The 19,228-nt window shown below is 43.4% G+C and overlaps 1 protein-coding gene across 2 annotated transcripts in view; it reads left to right on the top strand.

Moving 5' to 3' along the window:
• The window catches only part of LOC110522834 (erbin), a 112,693-nt gene that overhangs the window by 65,084 nt on the left and 28,381 nt on the right, over positions 1 to 19,228 (top strand). For both annotated transcript variants that reach the window (XM_090234281.1, XM_036977110.2), the window contains exons 5-11: positions 3,836 to 3,914; positions 5,100 to 5,189; positions 7,081 to 7,137; positions 11,336 to 11,399; positions 12,113 to 12,187; positions 13,755 to 13,899; positions 17,119 to 17,191. In XM_090234281.1, coding sequence (XP_090090407.1) covers positions 3,836 to 3,914; positions 5,100 to 5,189; positions 7,081 to 7,137; positions 11,336 to 11,399; positions 12,113 to 12,187; positions 13,755 to 13,899; positions 17,119 to 17,191 — 583 coding nt within the window. The remainder of the gene's footprint in view (positions 1 to 3,835; positions 3,915 to 5,099; positions 5,190 to 7,080; positions 7,138 to 11,335; positions 11,400 to 12,112; positions 12,188 to 13,754; positions 13,900 to 17,118; positions 17,192 to 19,228) is intronic.

The following is a 19,228-nucleotide window of genomic DNA, read 5'->3' as shown; positions in this document are numbered from 1 at the left end:
CCTGGCCGTCCCTCTAAACTTTCAGCTCATACAAGGAGAAGACTGATCAGAGATGCAGCCAAGAGGCCCATGATCACTCTGGATGAACTGCAGAGATCTACAGCTGAGGTGGGAGACTCTGTCCATAGGACAACAATCAGTCGTATATTGCACAAATCTGGCCTTTATGGAAGAGTGGCAAGAAGAAAGCCATTTCTTAAAGATATCCATAAAAAGTGTCGTTTAAAGTTTGCCACAAGCCACCTGGGAGACACACCAAACATGTGGAAGAAGGTGCTTTGGTCAGATGAAACCAAAATTGAACTTTTTGGCAACAATGCAAAACGTTATGTTTGGCGTAAAAGCAACACAGCTGAACACACCATCCCCACTGTCAAACATGGTGGTGGCAGCATCATGGTTTGGGCCTGCTTTTCTTCAGCAGGGACAGGGAAGATGGTTAAAATTGATGGGAAGATGGATCGAGCCAAATACAGGACCATTCTGGAAGAAAACCTGATGGAGTCTGCAAAAGACCTGAGACTGGGACGGAGATTTGTCTTCCAACAAGACAATGATCCAAAACATAAAGCAAAATCTACAATGGAATGGTTCAAAAATAAACATATCCAGGTGTTAGAATGGCCAAGTCAAAGTCCAGACCTGAATCCAATCGAGAATCTGTGGAAAGAACTGAAAACTGCTGTTCACAAATGCTCTCCATCCAACCTCACTGAGCTCGAGCTGTTTTGCAAGGAGGAATGGGAAAAAATGTCAGTCTCTCGATGTGCAAAACTGATAGAGACATACCCCAAGCGACTGACAGCTGTAATCGCAGCAAAAGGTGGCGCTACAAAGTATTAACTTAAGGGGGCTGAATAATTTTGCACGCCCAATTTTTCAGTTTTTGATTTGTTAAAAAAGTTTGAAATATCCAATAAATGTCGTTCCACTTTATGATTGTGTCCCACTTGTTGTTGATTCTTCACAAAAAAATACAGTTTTATATCTTTATGTTTGAAGCCTGAAATGTGGCAAAAGGTCGCAAAGTTCAAGGGGGGCGAATACTTTCGCAAGGCACTGTATAAACACAATGGGACCACGCAGCCGTCATACCGCTCAGGAAGGAGACGTGTTCTGTCTCCTAGAGATGAACGTATTCTGGTGCGAAAATTTCAAATCAATCCCAGAATAACAGCTAAGGACGTTGTGAAGATGCTGGAAGAAATAGGTACAAAAGTATCTATATCCACAGTAAAACGAGTCCCATGTCGACATAACCTGAAAGGCCGCTCAGCAAGGAAGAAACCACTGCTCCAAAACCGCCATAAAAAAGCCAGACTACGGTTTGCAACTGCACATGGAGACAAAGATCGTACTTTTTGGAGAAATGTCCTCTGGTCTGATGAAACAAAAATAGAACTGTTTGGCCATAATGACCATCGTTACGTTTGGAGGAAAAAGGGGGAGGCTTGCAAGCCGAAGAACATAATCCCAACCGTAAAGCACGGGAGTGGCAGCATCATGTTGTGGGGGTGATTTGCTGCAGGAGGGACTGGTGCACTTCACAAAATAGATGGCATCATGAGGTAGGAAAATGATGTGGATATATTAAGCAACATCTCAAGACATCAGTCAGGAAGTTAAAGCTTGGTTGCAAATGGGTCTTCCAAGCGGACAATGACCCCAAGCATACTTCCAAAGTTGTGGCAAAATGGCTTAAGGACAACAAAGTCAAGGTATTGGAGTGGCCATCACAATGCCCTGACCTCAGTCCTATAGAAAATGGGTGGGCAGAACTGAAAAAGCATGTGCGAGCAAGGAGGCCTACAAACCTGACTCAGTTACACCATCTCTGTCAGAATGAATGGGCCAAAATTCACCCAACGTATTGTGGGAAGCTTGTGGAAGGCTACCCAAAACGTTTGACCCAAGTTAAACAATTTAAAGGCAATGCTACCAAATACTAATTGAGTGTATGTAAACTTCTGACCCACTGGGAATGTGATGAAAGAAATAAAAGCTGAAATAAATCATTCTCTCTACTATTATTCTGACATTTCACATTCTTAAAATGAAGTGGTGATCCTAACTGACCTAAGTCAGAGCAAAAACCAAGCCATGAGGTCGAAGGAATTGTCCGTAGAGCTCCGAGACTCAATTGTGTCAAGGCACAGATCTGGGGAAGGATACCAAAACCTCTGCAGCATTAAAGGTCCTCAAGAACACAGTGGCCTCCATTCTTAAATGGAAGACGTTTGGAACCACCAAGACTCTTCCTAGAGCTGGCTGCCTGGCCAAACTGAGCAATCGGGAGAGAAGGGCCTTGGTCAGGGAGGTGACCAAGAATCCAATGGTCACTCTGACAGAGCTCCAGAGTTCCTCTGTGGAAATGGGAGAACCTACTAGAAGGACAACCATTTCTGCAGCACTCCACCAATCAGGCCTTTATGGTAGAGCGCCTAGACGGAAGCCACTCCTTAGTAACAGGCACATGACAGCCTGCTTGGAGTTTGCTAAAAGGCACTTGAAGGACTCTCAGACCATGAGATACAAGATTCTCTGGTCTGATGAAACCAAGATTGAACTCTTTGGCCTGAATGCCAAGCGTCACGTCTGGAGGAAACCTGGCACCATTCATGACCTGGCCAGAACCGTCCCTACAGTGAAGCATGGTGGTGGCAGCATCGTGCTGTGGGGATGTTTTTCAGAGGCAGGGACTGGAAGACTAGTCAGGATCGAGGGAAAGATGAACAGAGCAAAGTACAGAGAGATCCTTAATGAAAACCTACTCCAGAGTGCTCTAGATATCAGACTGGGGTGAAGGTTCACCTTCCAACAGGAGTGGTTTCGGGACAAGTCTCTGAATGTCCTTGAGTGGCCTAGCCAGAGCCCTGACTGCAGTGATGCTCCTGATCCAACCTGACAGAGCTTGAGAGGATCTGCAGAGAAGAATGGGAGAAACTTCCAAATACAGGTGTGCCAAGCTTGTAGCGTCATACCCAAGAAGACTCGAGGCTGTAATCGCTGCCAACGGTGTTTCAACAAAGTATTCAGTAAAGGGTCTGAATACTTATGTAAATTTTATTTTTACGTTTTTTTATTTATAATACATTTTCAAATATGTCTAAAACCTGTTTTTGCTTTGTCATTATGGGGGATGGTGTGTAGAATGATGAGGGGAAAAAACGATTTCATCCATTTAAGAATAAGGCTGTAATGTAACAAAATGTTTAAAAGGTGAAGGGGTCGGAATACTTTCCGAATGCACTGTATATGTTCACAGAGCTCTCCTGCTGTAGAAAAGCTCTCGGACATGCTCTCATTATCCCCTTTACATATTATTTGTCATTGTCATTTTCTTGTCACTTCATCCTTTTGTTTTCTTACTTTTTGATCCTCTGTCCACCACTTATTGAATCCTCCTGCTTTACAAAGATTGGGGACAATCTTTGAAATTGGAGGCCTAAATGGTCAATTATGGTGTACAGAACTGTATGTTCTTTGTGTTAACGCATTACATGTAGGTTCTCATCAGTAGATAATTAAACCAGATCTATGTGTTAGCCTACTACCTTTTGATAAACATTAGGCCTAATTACGTACCTTCATATATATGCTACTGTAGAAGCCATAGATCATCCAGTTTAATAAGAAAGCTGGGGTTGAATGTGGGACATGGAATAGATTAAGTAAGTTATACAATTTAGAGTTGATATTGCTCTTTGATCTAGGAGATATGAAGATGTTTCATCTTGCTTTGTGGCATATCCCCCAGGAATGGTAACACATGTTTAAATAATTAAACGGCTTATATGTTGACATGCTGTAATTGTACATCTGGTTTATGTTCTAGGTATCCAGGAGTTTCCAGAAAATATCAAGAACTGCAAAGTCCTGGCTATTGTTGAAGCAAGTGTGAATCCCATCTCCAAGTAAGTTTGGTACAAGTCATTTGAAGTCACACCTGTATATTTAGCTACACATGCATAGGGTACGACTCTGCCTTGGTATGTTAAACCCCTAAGGCTAGACCATTCACTAAATGGTGATTATATTGTTCTCACGGATCTATGCGGCAATCTTACCTAAATGTTTTCTCTCTAATCGCTCTTGCCAAATAGGATTTTAATTTGAGCTGTTGATACCACTGACAATGAGTAAAGATCATATTCAAACCAAGATGTATTGAACAAGGATAATGCTTGGGAACTATAAACAGTTGGCAGACATTCACTTTCTTTTCATTACAAAGATCGGATTTACGCTATTGTTCCCAAAGGGAAAATTGTCTTGGACACGCAGTACTTTTTGCTTGGCTCCTGTGCCATACTTAGCCTAGAATTGATATCATAATTCCTCTCTTTTTACGATGCTAAACTTAAAGGCCAAAGTGTGGTCAAAAACATGATTTGCCTGTGCTTTATATATATTTCCACACTGAGGTTGGAATAATACTGTGAAATTTTGAAAATTATGATAATGCCCTTTCAGTGTAAGAACTGTTTGAAAAGACAACTTTAAATTTCAGCCTGTTTTGGTGGGATGCCATTTTGGCCTGCCTGGTGACATTAATTCATTTATAGACCAATAAGAAAGCGAGTTCCAAACCTCTCTGCCAATAACAGCTAGCTTTCGGTTTTCTCTTTCCTAAGAAGCTATTTTTGTGTCTTTTTGACCATTTTTATTTAAAATAATCACAGTAAGGTACTTAATGTTCCCCATAAATGATTTGATATTGATATAAAAACGGCTGCATTGGGCATTTAACACCCTCAGCGGGCAAGGTAATAAACCGATGCAACTTGTTTTCATGGGAAATGGAAAGAGCCTGTGACGTTACTTCCGCTTATGGACGTTAACAAGGCGACACCCCATCTTAACTCCTCCACATTTATGGATTGGTTCGAAAGTGCAGAAGAGAACCTTCCCCTGACCAGTTTTATTTTTTCTCTTCAGGACCAGAAAGAATCGCCGCTCAGGCGTTTATTTTACGCCTGCTCTGTTAATTAGACCTTTAATTACACCTATTGCTTCAGTATAAATGTTTTGTCTGTCTCCTTGATGATGTTAGTGATGAGGCTAGTAATCTGACCATGTTGCTCCTGTCTCCCCTGCAGGCTCCCAGAGGGTTTCACCCAGCTCCTCAGCCTGACACAGCTCTACCTGAATGACGCCTTCCTCGAGTTCCTACCAGCCAGCTTTGGCAGGTAAGATGTCAGACAATCTATCAAACACAATTCATATATATGAATACAAATAAATATTCGTATACAGATATTTTGCACAACCACCATTACCCAGGCCTAAACCCTCATAGAGCAAACCTCAAAACAAATAATCTGTATTTGTTGGCCTATTTGTACATGCAAGGAAGCAGGCAGGTATTGAAAATGTGGGCATGGGGTATAATGATATCTCCTCGGGTCAGTAAGAATAGCACGATCAGGTACTGTTGGTAATTTCCTCGAGACAGGAAGTCTTACAGTGATGTTGGAATGTCAGGCATGAATCTCATCTTCCTTATCTCATCTTCAGAGTAGGGGAGCTTAACCTCCCCATGGAAATGCTTTAAACTGGGAAAAGCCTGAAGTCGGGAGAGTGTGTGTTCGTGTGTACGTGACATTGCAGTGTGACATTATAAGTCAGAGGAACCAGTGTGTGAATGCAATGTGAAGTGAAAGTTTGAGATAAAATCAACTGCTACAACCATTTTTTCCACCAATTGCTTCAACTCCCACCATGGCCTAAAATGAACACCCACTAAATGCAGGTAGATTTTGGCATTGGCTGGTAAGAATGTATATCTAATTCAGAAGCCAAGTTGGCAGGTGGTCACACTCAGGGCTCTATAGTGCCAGCATGTATTAAAATAGTCAAAAGTCAAGTATAGACACACGTGCGAGTTGTGCTTTATAGCTAAATAAATGCTGCAGTAGCTGTTTTCAAAGTATTTCTGCCATTTAGTTTCATATCTTGTAATGCACAAAGAAATATGAATCATAACCTCATCCCACCTTGCGCAGCAGCACAGCCTGGCTGGGGCACAGACGCGCACTGTGAGTGAATGCTGAAAGATTTGTTTTTAGAAGCCATGCGCACAGGCATAAAATTGTCTAACTACTAATGTAAGACTTTATCCTGGTGTTTCTCTATATATTTGGATTGTTTTGTTCACAAGTTAGGTTGTTTTTAAATGCTTGAGTTTGCTTCCACTACTGCCGAAGAGCAAGACCTCATTGGCCTCTACTAGTCAGATTCTCACAGCCACACATGAAGACTTGAGTGGCCCAGCTACCATGGTAACCTTAAAGGGGCACATTTTAAAGGGGAACATTTTTGTCCCATCTGTGATATTTTGATTTGACTCAGGTCACAAAATATTAAATTGAGCAATATACCATATTACTTCTTACTAGTATTGCATCCCTTGTTTTGGAAACATTACTAAGCATGCCATTCTGTTTTGTTTTGTGTTTTTTGCTGTAATTAATGCAGAAAAAATATTTGGTCTGACTTTAGGCCCTGAATCCCACTCCTGACTCCCACACACTCCATTACATCTCCCCTGTCTCTATAGACTCACTTTTTATTATATGATGGTTCTCTCTCGTGGTAAAGGTCACAACTTTATTTAAACCATAGTATTTATGTCATTGAAAATAAGAATTTGTTCTTAACTGACTTGCCTAGTTAAATAAAGGTAAAAAAATAATATTATTTTTAAAAATACGGTAGAGTGCGTATACATAAATCGTCTGGCAGGAAACCATGCTACTGACCCTATGTAGCTTTTTCTTGGGCTCAATTTCCCCATGTTATGGCTGAATCACGAATGGGTTTCAAACTAGTTGTGTGGAATCTAGAAAAACATATCTGTAGGACTCTCATCATTGGCCAGACCCCAGTGATCCAGTCCCAGGAAAACCTTTTGTTTTGTGTCAAAACCATCCAGTAAAACGACACTATCCCTGAAGGCTGAGTATCAACATTGAGTGTTATGTCATTGACTTATATTCTCTGTCTGTCTCTGTCTCTCTCTCTCTCTTTCTCTCATTCTCTCCTCCCCTTCCTCTCTCTCTTTCTCTCCCTCTCCCTCAGGTTGACTAAACTGCAGATCCTGGAGCTGAGAGAGAACCAGTTAAAGATGTTGCCAAAGTAAGTTGTCCCTGTTTCTGTTTCACGTGTTGTTTTCCCCACATCAAAGCCCTTACAGACCTCACAGCTCTGAGTCCCCAGACAAACAAGAGGTGGCTCTTTGTGAGCGACCTTGTCTCTCTCTCTTCCCTAGGCACTCTTGCTTTCTCGGTTTGTTTCTCTCTCACCGTGTTTCTCTGTGGCATTGAATTCCAACGTGTTATATAAGAGTGCTACCTCTGTTGCGATCTGTGACAGGTTTTATAATCCAGAGTACTCAGACTGTAGCTCATGTTCCATTTCGCCTTTTGAAAGCCTCCACTACCTACCTACCTCTGTGTCTATGTGTGTTCACTGCCCAAATAATCCATTGATTATGAAGGGGATCCTGAGTGCTGCAGGTGGTTTTGGAGTCTCATCTCTTTCTGTCATGCTCTTTCTTGTTGTCTTTCTCTTTCCCCTTCCCTCTTCCCCTCTGCTCTCTTTGTCTGATTTCCCCTCTCTCTTTCTTTACCCTCTGTCTCTCTTCTCTTGATCTTTCTGTGTCTAATTGACGCCCACCTATCTTGGTCCATTTCCATTTGCTCTGTGTGTCTATGAGACAGCAGCCAGGCCTGTTAGGGTTCGGTGCTCTGACAAACAGAGGCCTAATGGCCAGAGAGATGCAAGCATCCCAGGGATGTAAATAAACACAAACACACACAAATTGCAAGTGCAAACACACACAACTGCCCATATGCACCATCACCCCCCCCCCCCCCCACTCATAACAACACTCATCCTACCCCAGACACTTTTTGACAACAGCACCGTCGCGCGTTCCTCACTAATTTCTCTGGCATTCTGTACAGACCCCAGTACAGAGCACTCTGTACTGACTCCAGTGTCTCTGAAAGCAGCTTTGAAACGGAGCCTGGCACTCCTCCTAGCCTGCCAATCACAGGGCAGGAATGTTCCGACGCTGGCGGACACTCAGCGTGCTATCACCGTCCGAAAATACTGCCGTGTTTTTATATCCAACCCAACATTTATTATGACGGCAACCCTAGAGGTCGCAGTGAAACCGCCTCGTTGTACAGTTTGGTTGTTCAGTCAGAAAGGTATACATGGTATGGATTAAAGGGTGATGTTTTGAGGAGCAGCGAAGACGAAACAGCCTCCACAGGGGGAAGAGCATTACTGTTAGCCCCCAGTACTGAGCAGTGTTTGGTTTGACTGGGAGTCTTGAGGACTCGGGCTGCGTCCCAAATTGCAACCAATTGTCTATATAGTGAAGCACTTTTGACCGGAACCCTTTGGTCCGTGGTCAGAAGAAGTGCACTATAAGGGGAAAAGTGTGCCATTTGGAAATGAACCTACAGGTTCATCCCCACTGAGAAATGACTTAGCTGATCTGTTCCCAAATATAACCAAGCCCTTCGCCATTATTTTCTTCTATTTATCTATCTTTTATTTCCCCTAGTAGTAGCTGTCATATTAAATAATTAGCCGGACACACTTCATCTGATATTATAGGTTGTGTTTAGACTTTGTTGTTTGTCTAAGTAACACTTATATGTATTATCATGTTTTGTTTTATATAATGGTCATTCATGTTGTAATCATCATCCAGCTCTCCTATATCTGTGGGTCTACACAGCATGTCAGCGACGTGTGGGATAGATGTTGAAATTATATTTGATATAATGGCTGACCTCACGGTTGTTATATCACCCATCAGTATTATATCACCCGTCAGTATTATATCACCAATGGTATTGTGTACCAAAGCCCTGTATGAGTACTTCACAGGAGTGTGCACTTGTACAAGGACACTCAGATTAATGCCACAGAGAGGGACAGGGACTAATGCATTGTATTATGCTCCTGGAGTCCCCTGGTTCTTCCTCTCCCCATCCAGTGTGCACTTTAGTGTGTGTGTGTGTGTGCGCGCGAGAGAGCATTAATGGGTAGAGGAAAGGTCATCTCTGAGTCATCGCTGTAGGCATCTGGGCCATCAGAGGAGAGGGGAATCTAGTTGTTTACCCTTGTGGTGATGGTTTGAGTGTACATATCCTTAGACCATTGACAGAATATCCCTTTTTATCCTTACATCTCATTGTCAACTTCAATTGACAACTGTGTGGCCAAGCACAACTCCAACACCATCATTAAGTTTGCTTACGACACAACAATGGTAGGCCTGATCACCGATAACGATGAGACAGCTTATAGGGAGGAGGTCAGCGATCTGGCAGTGTGGTGCCAGGACAACAACCTCTCCCTCAATGTGAGCAAGACAAAGAGATGATCGTGGACTACAGGAAAAGGGGTACCGAACCGACCCCCGTTGACATCGACGGGGCTGAAGTGGAGCGGGTCGAGAGTTTGAAGTTCCTTGGTGTCCACATCACCAACAAACTATCATGGTCCAAACACACCAAGACAGTTGTGAAGAGGGCACAACAGCACCTGTTCCCCCTCAGGAGACTGAAAAGAGTTGTCATGGTTCCCCAGATCCTCAAAACGTTCTACAGCTGCACCATCAAGAGCATCCTGACCAGTTGCATCACCGCCTGGTATGGCAACTGCTAGGCATCTGACCGTAAGGTGCTACAGAGGGTAGTGCGTACAGCCCAATACATCACTGGGGCCAAGCTTCCTGCCATCCAAGACCTATATACTAGGCGGTGTCAGAGGAAGCACAAACAAATTGGCAAAGACTCAAGTTATAGACTGTTCTCTCTGCTACGGCATGACAAGCGGTACCAGTGCGCCAAGTCTAGGTCCAAAAGGCTCCTTAACAGCTTCTACCCACAAATTATAAGACTGCTGAACTATTAATCAAATGGTCACCTGGCCTATTTATGTTGACACCTTCCCCCTGCTTTGTTTTTACACTGCTGCTGCTCGCTGTTTATTATCTATACGTTGTCACTTTACCCCTACCTACATGTACAGATTACCTCGACTAACCTGTACCCCCGCACATTTACTCGGTACCAGTGTACCCCCTGTATATAGCCTCGTTATTGTTGTGTAATTTTGTGTTACTTTTTATTTTATTTTTTACCTTAGTTTATTTAGTAAATATAAATTGATATGATTTCCCCCAGACCCGAAGAGAAATCTGAAAATCTACTGCTGACAATTTGTTAGAAATCAATGAAACTCAAAGCAAGCCTGGATATGGAGGAAAGTGTTAGACCAACGTCCATCCTTATTTGAACAAAAGTATTTTTTTCCTTCTTTTTCTTATTGAATATCCAAAACATAGAATATACTTGCAGTGAAGCCACTCAACAACTACACCACCCCAGTCATCCAACCGACTCCCATTCAGAGCGACACACAGAAGCATCCAGGGTCAATGCCCTGCTCAAGGGCACGTCAACAGATCTCCCACAAGGCCAAAAATACCAGGGACGTTCCCCATAGCTGTCCCTCAACCGTCCGAGACCCCACCCACAGTCCGCCCCCCCCCCCCCCCCCCCCCAAGAAAAAATAAAGTAAAATGTATTCCATTCTCCACCCCCAAGAACCCCCCCAATGCACCCACAACCAAGAAAATGAACTCAGGAGACAAAAAAAAACAGAAAACAATGGAGAAAAAAAGGACATCAAGGACAACTAAAACCATAACAGCAAGGCCAACTTTATATGTTTGAGTGCATGTCTGACACTATTTACATATGTGTGTATTTGAATGAGAGTGTGTGTATATGCATGTGTACAAACACCTGCACGGCATCAGCCTCAGGCAAACCAGCATTAGCTGTAAAAACACTGCCCCTCAGTGTCATTCAAACGTTTTATTATTTTTTAGACTTTATCTTTGAACTTCATTCTATCTCTCACCCAGCAACTCCACTCCCACTTGTCTCCAATTCCACATCCCAACCCTGAACAAACGTCTTTGCCATGTCGTTAAATTCTTCATGCCCCCCTGGTGTAACATAACCGTCTTGAGTATCTGTGTGAAATGTTGTGCTGCTTTTTGCTGTGACGAAATCGGCCTTAAATGTGTGAGAGTGAAGCCTGGGCTGGAGACTGCTATAACAGGCCATGGGTGATATACCACATGAAGCAGTCTTTTAAGAAACTAGACTACAGGGACACACACACACACACACGAATGAATGAATGAGCACACAAATGCTGCTGTTGTGGTTGACTCCTTGTATTCCCGGCTCCTTTGCTCAACATCAATCTATTTCTCTCTCTCTCTTTCCCTTTCCAGAAGCATGCACAAGCTCACCCAGCTGGAAAGATTGGACTTGGGGAGTAACGAGTTCACTGAAGTGGTGAGTGTCTGTCTGTCTTTCTGTCCTCCCAAGGCTGAACCTCAGTACTCTGAAGTCAGTGTCTTCATCTCCATCTCCCCATCTTCATTCACTGATCTGGAGATAGAAGACAGGTGACAGCAATATGGAGACAGGCCCTACGGGGTAACCTGTCTGCTTCTCTCAGATCTGTGTGGAGGAGGGAAATGAGTCAAGAAGAGGTCACTTCAGACAGATTATTTGCATCCCTTTAAAGTGTCTGAGAGACTGTATGGCTAATTGTAGGGCTAATATGCACAATTATTCCTGAATGGTTGTAAATGAATTGATCTAACATTTCTCTCCCTTACCGTCTATCTATGCGTGTGTCTCTCTCACTCGCTGTCTCTCTCTTGCTGTCTCTCTCTTGCTGTCTCTCTCACGTTCTCTCTCCATCTCGCTGTCTCACTCTCTGTCTCGCTCTCTGTCTCGCTCTCTGTCTCGCTCTCTGTCTCGCTCTCTGTCTCGTTCTCTGTCTCACTCTCTGTGTCGCTCTCTCTGTTGTTCTCTGTCTCACTCTCTGTGTCGTTCTCTGTCTCACTCTCTGTGTCGCTCTTTGTCTCACTCTCTGTGTCGCTCTCTGTCTCACTCTCTGTGTCGCTCTCTGTCTCACTCTCTGTGTCGCTCTCTGTCTCACTCTCTGTGTCGCTCTCTGTCTCGCTCTCCCTCTCTCTTTCTCTCTCTATTTTTTCCAGCCTGAGGTATTGGAGCAGCTCACTGGAATCAAAGAGTTGTGGATGGATGGAAACAGACTGACATTCCTACCAGGGGTAAAATGATGAACTGCCATTCAACTCCCCATAGGCTTAGTCTTCCTGTTCAGTGCCTCGGCTTTCATAGTGTCTGTCCTGTCTTCTCCTACCTACAGTATGGTGATGAGTCATTCCCCCAGAGCTGTCATTATAAATAAGAATTTGTTTATAATTAACCTGCCTGGTGAAATTAAGGTAAAATAAACTGTTTTGATCAACATTGCTTTGTTCAAGCTAACATAGTAGTATATTATTATAGACGTGAACGATGACGATAATGCAATGGCAATGTTATGAAGTTGTAATAATGCCTCTCTTGTACTCTGGGTAGTTTTGCTGCATGCCCATCGTAATAAGATTCATGTCACGAATGACGAAGCCACAGACCAATTAATCTGTTGATTCAACGTCATTCAGTGATAATTCAAACGATTGTGTTTTGTTATTGTTCGTTGTCAGCACACCTTCTGTTGCGTAAAGTCTCTCGCTCTCGCTCGCTCTGTCTCTCTTTTCCCCTCTGTCCCTCTCTTTCTTTCTCATGGATATGCCAAGCTTGTTTGGTAAATAGGTCATAATTAAAGCATTAGCGCGCCGCTAGCATTTTGACAGCACCACCACCAACCCCGCAATTATAGGCTATTCCTCTGTTAAGATTACTGAGTTCTACCTGGCCTCAATGCAGAACATTATAAAAAATATATACAAAAATAAACAATGCCTAAGAACGGTGATCTGTACACAGCATTTCACTGCGCTAGTGTTTGTTATAGTGAAGCCTCGTCAGCCAACCCATTCTTTCCCTTTCCTTTTATCTTTTGTTCATTTCAGTGAAAGTGTGTGTGTGTGTGTGTGTGGGGGGGGGGGGGGGGTTGCAGGCTTTCGGGTTCCTGTGTTCAGATTGGTCCGGCCAGGGGTATTCCTGTGTTCAGATTGGTCAGGCCAGGGGTATTCCTGTGTTCAGATTGGTCAGGCCAGGGGTATTCCTGTGTTCAGATTGGTCAGGCCAGGGGTATTCCTGTGTTTAGATTGGTCCGGCCAGGGGTATTCCTGTGTTCAGATTGGTCCGGCCAGAGGTATTCCTGTGTTCAGATTGGTCAGGCCAGGGGGTATTCCTGTGTTCAGATTGGTCCGGCCAGGGGTATTCCTGTGTTCAGATTGGTCAGGCCAGGGGTATTCCTGTGTTCAGATTGGTCAGGCCAGGGGTATTCCTGTGTTCAGATTGGTCAGGCCAGGGGTATTCCTGTGTTCAGATTGGTCAGGCCAGGGGTATTCCTGTGTTCAGATTGGTCCGGCCAGGGGTATTCCTGTGACTGTTTTAACCCCTCGATGTAATTCCAAGTTGAATTAGCCCCGTCAGCCTCAAACCTCCCTGTTTCTCATTTCAGTAGAGATCAATGCCCTATATATAGCCTAGTGCTAATCCCACCTCATTTGTACTTTCAAGGGGACCTTCGAGAGATTTGTCAGAAACAGTAAACAATATCTAGAAAGGAAAAATACATAAGACATTACTATCTCAATGGAACATCATTTAATAAAGGATTCTGTGTGTGTGTTTGTATTCATACCTGTGTGTGATCTCCAGATGCTAGGCACTCTGAAGCAGCTGTCCTACCTTGACGTCTCCAAGAACAACCTGGAGATGGTGGACGAGCAGATTTGTGGCTGTGAGAGCCTGCAGGACCTACTGCTTTCTAACAATGCACTCACACAGCTGCCCGGATCCATAGGTGAGCAGCTACGTACACATGCGCACACACACACAGACTGGCACAAATACTGACACTCACACAGACACACACACGCAGAGAGACTGACACAAATATCCATGCACAAACATACACACACTAAGTGCCCATCTCTTTACCCCATAATAAAGTCTGTTTGACGTAGCCCAGTGACCAGACATAGGGTATTGTGTGTCTAATGAACAGCTTGGTTGTTATTGGTTGTTATTCTGAAGTGAAGAGAAATCTTGTCTGTAATAGAATTTCCTTCTGGAATGAATGGCTCAAATATACTGTGTATTCGGAAAGTATGCAGAGCCCATGACTTTTTCAAAATGTTGTTAAACTACAGTTTTATTTTAAAATTGAAAAAATACTTATTTTTCTCATCAATCTACACACAAAATCCTATAATGAAATATCACATTTACATAAGTATTCAGACCCTTTACTCAGTACATTGTTGGCAGCGATTACAGCCTCGAGTCTTCTTGGGTATGACGCTACAAGCTTGGCACACCTGTATTTGGGGAGTTTCTCCCATTCTTCTCAGCAGATCCACTCAAGCTCTGTCAGGTTGGATGGGGAGCGTCTCTGCACAGAGAGGTGCAATTGGGTTCAAGTCCTGGCTCTGGATTGGCCACTCAAGGACAGTCAATGACTTGTCCCGAAGCCCCTCCTGCGTTGTCTCGGCTGTGTGCTAAGGGTCTGTTGGAAGACAAACCTTCGCCTCAGTCTGAGTTCCTGAGCACTGGAGCAGGTTTTCATCAAGGATCTCTCTGTACTTTGCTCCGTTCATCTTTCCCTCGATCCTGACTAGTCTCCCAGTGCCTGATGCTAAAAAACATCCCCACAGCATGATACTGCCACCACCATGCTTCACCGTAGGGATGGTGCCAGGTGTCCTCCTGGCATGACGCTTGACATTCAGGCCAAAGAGTTCAATCTTGGTTTCAATGATGGAGGCCACTGTGTTCAGCTTCAACGCTGCATCATTTTGTCTGATGTGGAATAGAGTTCCATGTAACCATGGCTCTATGTAGTACTGTGCGCCTCCCATAGTCTGTGCTGGACTTGGGGACTGTGAAGAGACCTCTGGTGGCATGTCATGTGGGGTTTGAATGGGTGTCTGAGCTGTGTGCTAGTAGTTTAAACAGACCTCTGGTGGCATGTCATGTGGGGTTTGAATGGGTGTCTGAGCTGTGTGCTAGTAGTTTAAACAGACCTCTGGTGGCATGTCATGTGGGGTTTGAATGGGTGTCTGAGCTGTGTGCTAGTAGTTTAAACAGACCTCTGGTGGCATGTCATGTGGGGTATGAATGGGTGTCTGAGCTGTGTGCTAGTAGTTTAAACAGACCTCTGGTGGCATGTCATGTGGGGTATGAATGGGTGTCTGAGCTGTGTGCTAGTAGTTTAAACAGACCACTTGGTGCATTCAACATGTCAATACTTCTTACAAAAACAAGTTGTGATGAAGTCAATCTCTCCTCCACTTCTAAAAAACCCAGGAGCTTATTGTGTTACATTGTGTTGTGTCTATTCTGTGAGTGGTGAGGCAGACATAAGGCTACCAGCCAGCTACCCATTGAGAGTGTGTGGAGTCGGGAACTGTCCCTTATTTGTGTGGTGCTAAAACGTTCTAATTTGTACACACGTAGAGATTATGTTCCCCCTCTCCACGTGAGAATACGACTTGTTGTCAAGTTTACTTTATCTGGATAGCCTAGCTCACACGAAAGTGGCTAATGTAGGCCTAACCGGAGAAATAAAAATAAAGTTTAGGATAAGCGAATAGGCTACAATACCTTCGTGGAATCAGGTGCTGCACAAGTGAAATCCCCAGTTTGGAAGGACAACAACACAGTAGATGGATACACAGGCTGCACAAAGTGAAATCCCCAGTTTGGAAGGACAACAACACAGTAGATGGATACACAGGCTGCACAAAGTGAAATCCCCAGTTTGGAAGGACAACAACACAGTAGATGGATACACAGGCTGCACAAAGTGAAATCCCCAGTTTGGAAGGACAACAACACAGTAGATGGATACACAGGCTGCACAAAGTGAAATCCCCAGTTTGGAAGGACAACAACACAGTAGATGGATACACAGGCTGCACAAAGTGAAATCCCCAGTTTGGAAGGACAACAACACAGTAGATGGATACACAGGCTGCACAAAGTGAAATCCCCAGTTTGGAAGGACAACAACACAGTAGATGGATACACAGGCTGCACAAAGTGAAATCCCCAGTTTGGAAGGACAACAACACAGTAGATGGATACACAGGCTGCACAAAGTGAAATCCCCAGTTTGGAAGGACAACAACACAGTAGATGGATACACAGGCTGCACAAAGTGCAAGCAGGTAGGCCCGTTTGTTTTCGATAATTCAATTCATTATCACATGAATTTAGGCTTTCGTTCATTAGACCATACGCAGGCCATATAAAGTGTAAACCAGTGCGGCTGGTAAGCTTGATTCTACTAAATAAATGTAGCCTATTTTTGCAGCCTCTATTCCCCTCAAACTTAACTTTGGACCTCGAAGCCAGTTCCACTGCAATTTTTTTTAATTGTTCCCCTCTAATCAGGGACTGATTTAGACCTGGGAAACCAGGTGTGTGCAATTAATTGTCAGGTAGAACAGAAAACCAGCAGGCTCTGGACCTCGTAGGTTAAGAATTGAGTACCCCTGTATTCGATTCTGGTAATTCCCTCCCTATAACTCTCGGAACTTGAGTGCGCTTTGAATATAATTCAAAGTGCCCTGCGTTATAAATATTTTCTGATGTTCCATATTTTATTTGCGTGGCGCAATGATTTTGTCATGGCGCAGCGGTACAGCTAAATTACTGCAGTGTAAGCACTGCCTCTTGGTATGATATGTTGGTGTCACTCTGAAAAAAAGAGAAACAGGGCATGCTCTGCTTTCCCATCAAATAAGATAAAGCATTGCATACAGTTGGAGTCAGTCTGCAATTTATTCGGACCCAATCTATGGTCATAAACTAGTTACATAAACCAGATGGTGGTATGAATTCATCTGTTGCGTCCTCTTTAGGTGATGCAGCTGAAAATCAGAATCAATATCTGTGTGCTGTAGCCTAATGCACTATTTATCTTTCTCTCTCTTATTCTCTCCGTCTCTCTCTAACACCCCTTTCGCTGACTTCTCTCTCTCTTTCCCCCTCTTTCTCCCTGTTCCTTCCCCCTCAGGCTCCCTGAAGAAACTAACCGCCCTAAAAGTGGACGAGAACCAGCTCATGTATCTGCCAGACTCCGTCGGAGGGTGAGTACAATTAAAGCCATGGGTTTTAAACAACTAAACCCACCCTGATTGGTTTGCATTGATCATCTTGATCATCCAGACATATCACAGAACGCTGCAGTACAGTACACCAATGTAGAGCTAGGTTTGATTAATTGACCTGTTTCTACAAACGCGCCAGATATGAGACGATTGAGGCGTTAGTCCCAATTATATAGGTGAGTGATCTAAGCCTGGCTCCTCCATTGTGAATGGAGACAATGGTAATCCTTTTATTTATTTTACCTTTATTTAACTAGGCAAGTCAGTTAAGAACACATTCTTATTTTCAATGACTGCCTAGGAACAGTGGGTTAACTGCCTGTTCAGGGGCAGAACGATAGATTTGTACCTTGTCAGCTCGGGGGTTTGAACTTGCAACCTTCCAGTTACTAGCCCAACGCTCTAACCACTAGGCTACCCTGACCTGAGGAACCTCTGAATACCGTATTGACAGATTAAAGCCCCTGTTTAATTCTGCTTGGCCAACACTCATCGATTTATGACAGGTGAGGAGGCCAGCTATTGGTGATTGACTGCTGCTGCCAGGGGTGTGATCAATTGCCAAACAGTTTTGCCACTAAAACAAGTGTTTATTGGAAAAATGTGGGTAGGTCCCTTCCCATTCCGTTTTGTTCCTTTGAAGAAATGTTTTGCAACAGAATTGGAGTAGTGATTATGCCCCTGGTAACACAGTCATTACAGGCGGGGGTTAACACTTGATCTCTGACCTCTCACTATAGATGTGATCATTCATATGGAGCGACAAATTGATTTTAATCCAACAATATATTTTGTGTGGTAGCCAACAAGCATTTCAAGATTGACTGTTTTAAAATGGCCACTTGGTTTATGCTTTATCTATGTTTTAAGTTTGACAGAGTTATAATTTAATAATTTTTCCTTTCTGGTCCATTTTAGTTGTTTTTGTTTTTTGTTTCCAAACGTTGCCAATTACCCTGTTTGTTCATTTATATTTCCTGGTCCCAGATTAGGAAAAGCTTCTGGGCAGAATTATAAATGTGATTTCAAGGGGAACTGTGGTTTTATCCCAAACCAGGATTGTAAAGCACACTGATTAAATGTATTTAATCATCTTGCATTTCATTGCATTTGTTTTACATTTTGACCAATATCGGCATTGGTTGCCTACGCTGTTGTTTGTCCCTGGTCTTGACTTCTGAGAAGCGGACTCAGATTCCTCTCTTTACTCAGTTGCTATAGAGCTGTCACGATCGTTATAAGGAGTGGACCGATGTGCAGCGTGGTAGGCGTACATTTTCCTTTATTAAATGAACACCGAACAAAAACAACAAAATACCAAACGAAACATGAAGCTAAATAATAGTGCTAACAGGCAACTATCCATAGTCAAGATTCCACAAAGCACAATGGGGAAATGACTGCCTAAATATGATCCCCAATCAGAGACAACGATAAACAGCTGTCTCTGATTGGGAACCATACCAGGCCAACATAAATCACTAATCACCTAGATGACCCACCCTAGTCACTATCACACCCCAACCAACACAGAAAATAAACAGCTCTCTATGGTCAGGGCATGACAAGAGCAGAGATTGGCAACAGTCGGCCCGCGTTCCAGAACCGTTCAGCAAGTGTTTTTTAAATGTTTTTTAGTAATAAAATCAATAATTAGGACTGTAAAATCAGCTGAACATGTATTTAATTTAGGAAATAGTTTCCCAAATCCAAGTATTCCCACAAATAAAAAAATGTACACTACATGGCCAAAAGTATGTGGACACCTGCTCGTCGAACATCTCATTCCAAAATTCTGAACATTAATATGGAGTTGGTTCCCCCTTTGCTGCTATAACAGCCTCCATTCTTCTGGGAAGGCTTTCCACTAGATGTTGGAACATTACTGCTAGGACTTGCTTCCATTTAGCCACAAGAGCATTAGTTCGTTCGGGCACTGATGTTGGGCGATTAGGCCTGGCTCACAGTCAGCGTTCCAATTTATCCCAAAGTTGTTCGATGGGGTTGAAGTCAGAG

The sequence above is a fragment of the Oncorhynchus mykiss genome, chromosome 5, assembly GCF_057628025.1.
Source record: "Oncorhynchus mykiss isolate SJ-2025 chromosome 5, ASM5762802v1, whole genome shotgun sequence".
Taxonomy (NCBI): domain Eukaryota; kingdom Metazoa; phylum Chordata; class Actinopteri; order Salmoniformes; family Salmonidae; genus Oncorhynchus; species Oncorhynchus mykiss.
Note: the sequence above shows the minus strand (reverse complement) of the source record. Positions and strands in the feature narration are given on the sequence as shown.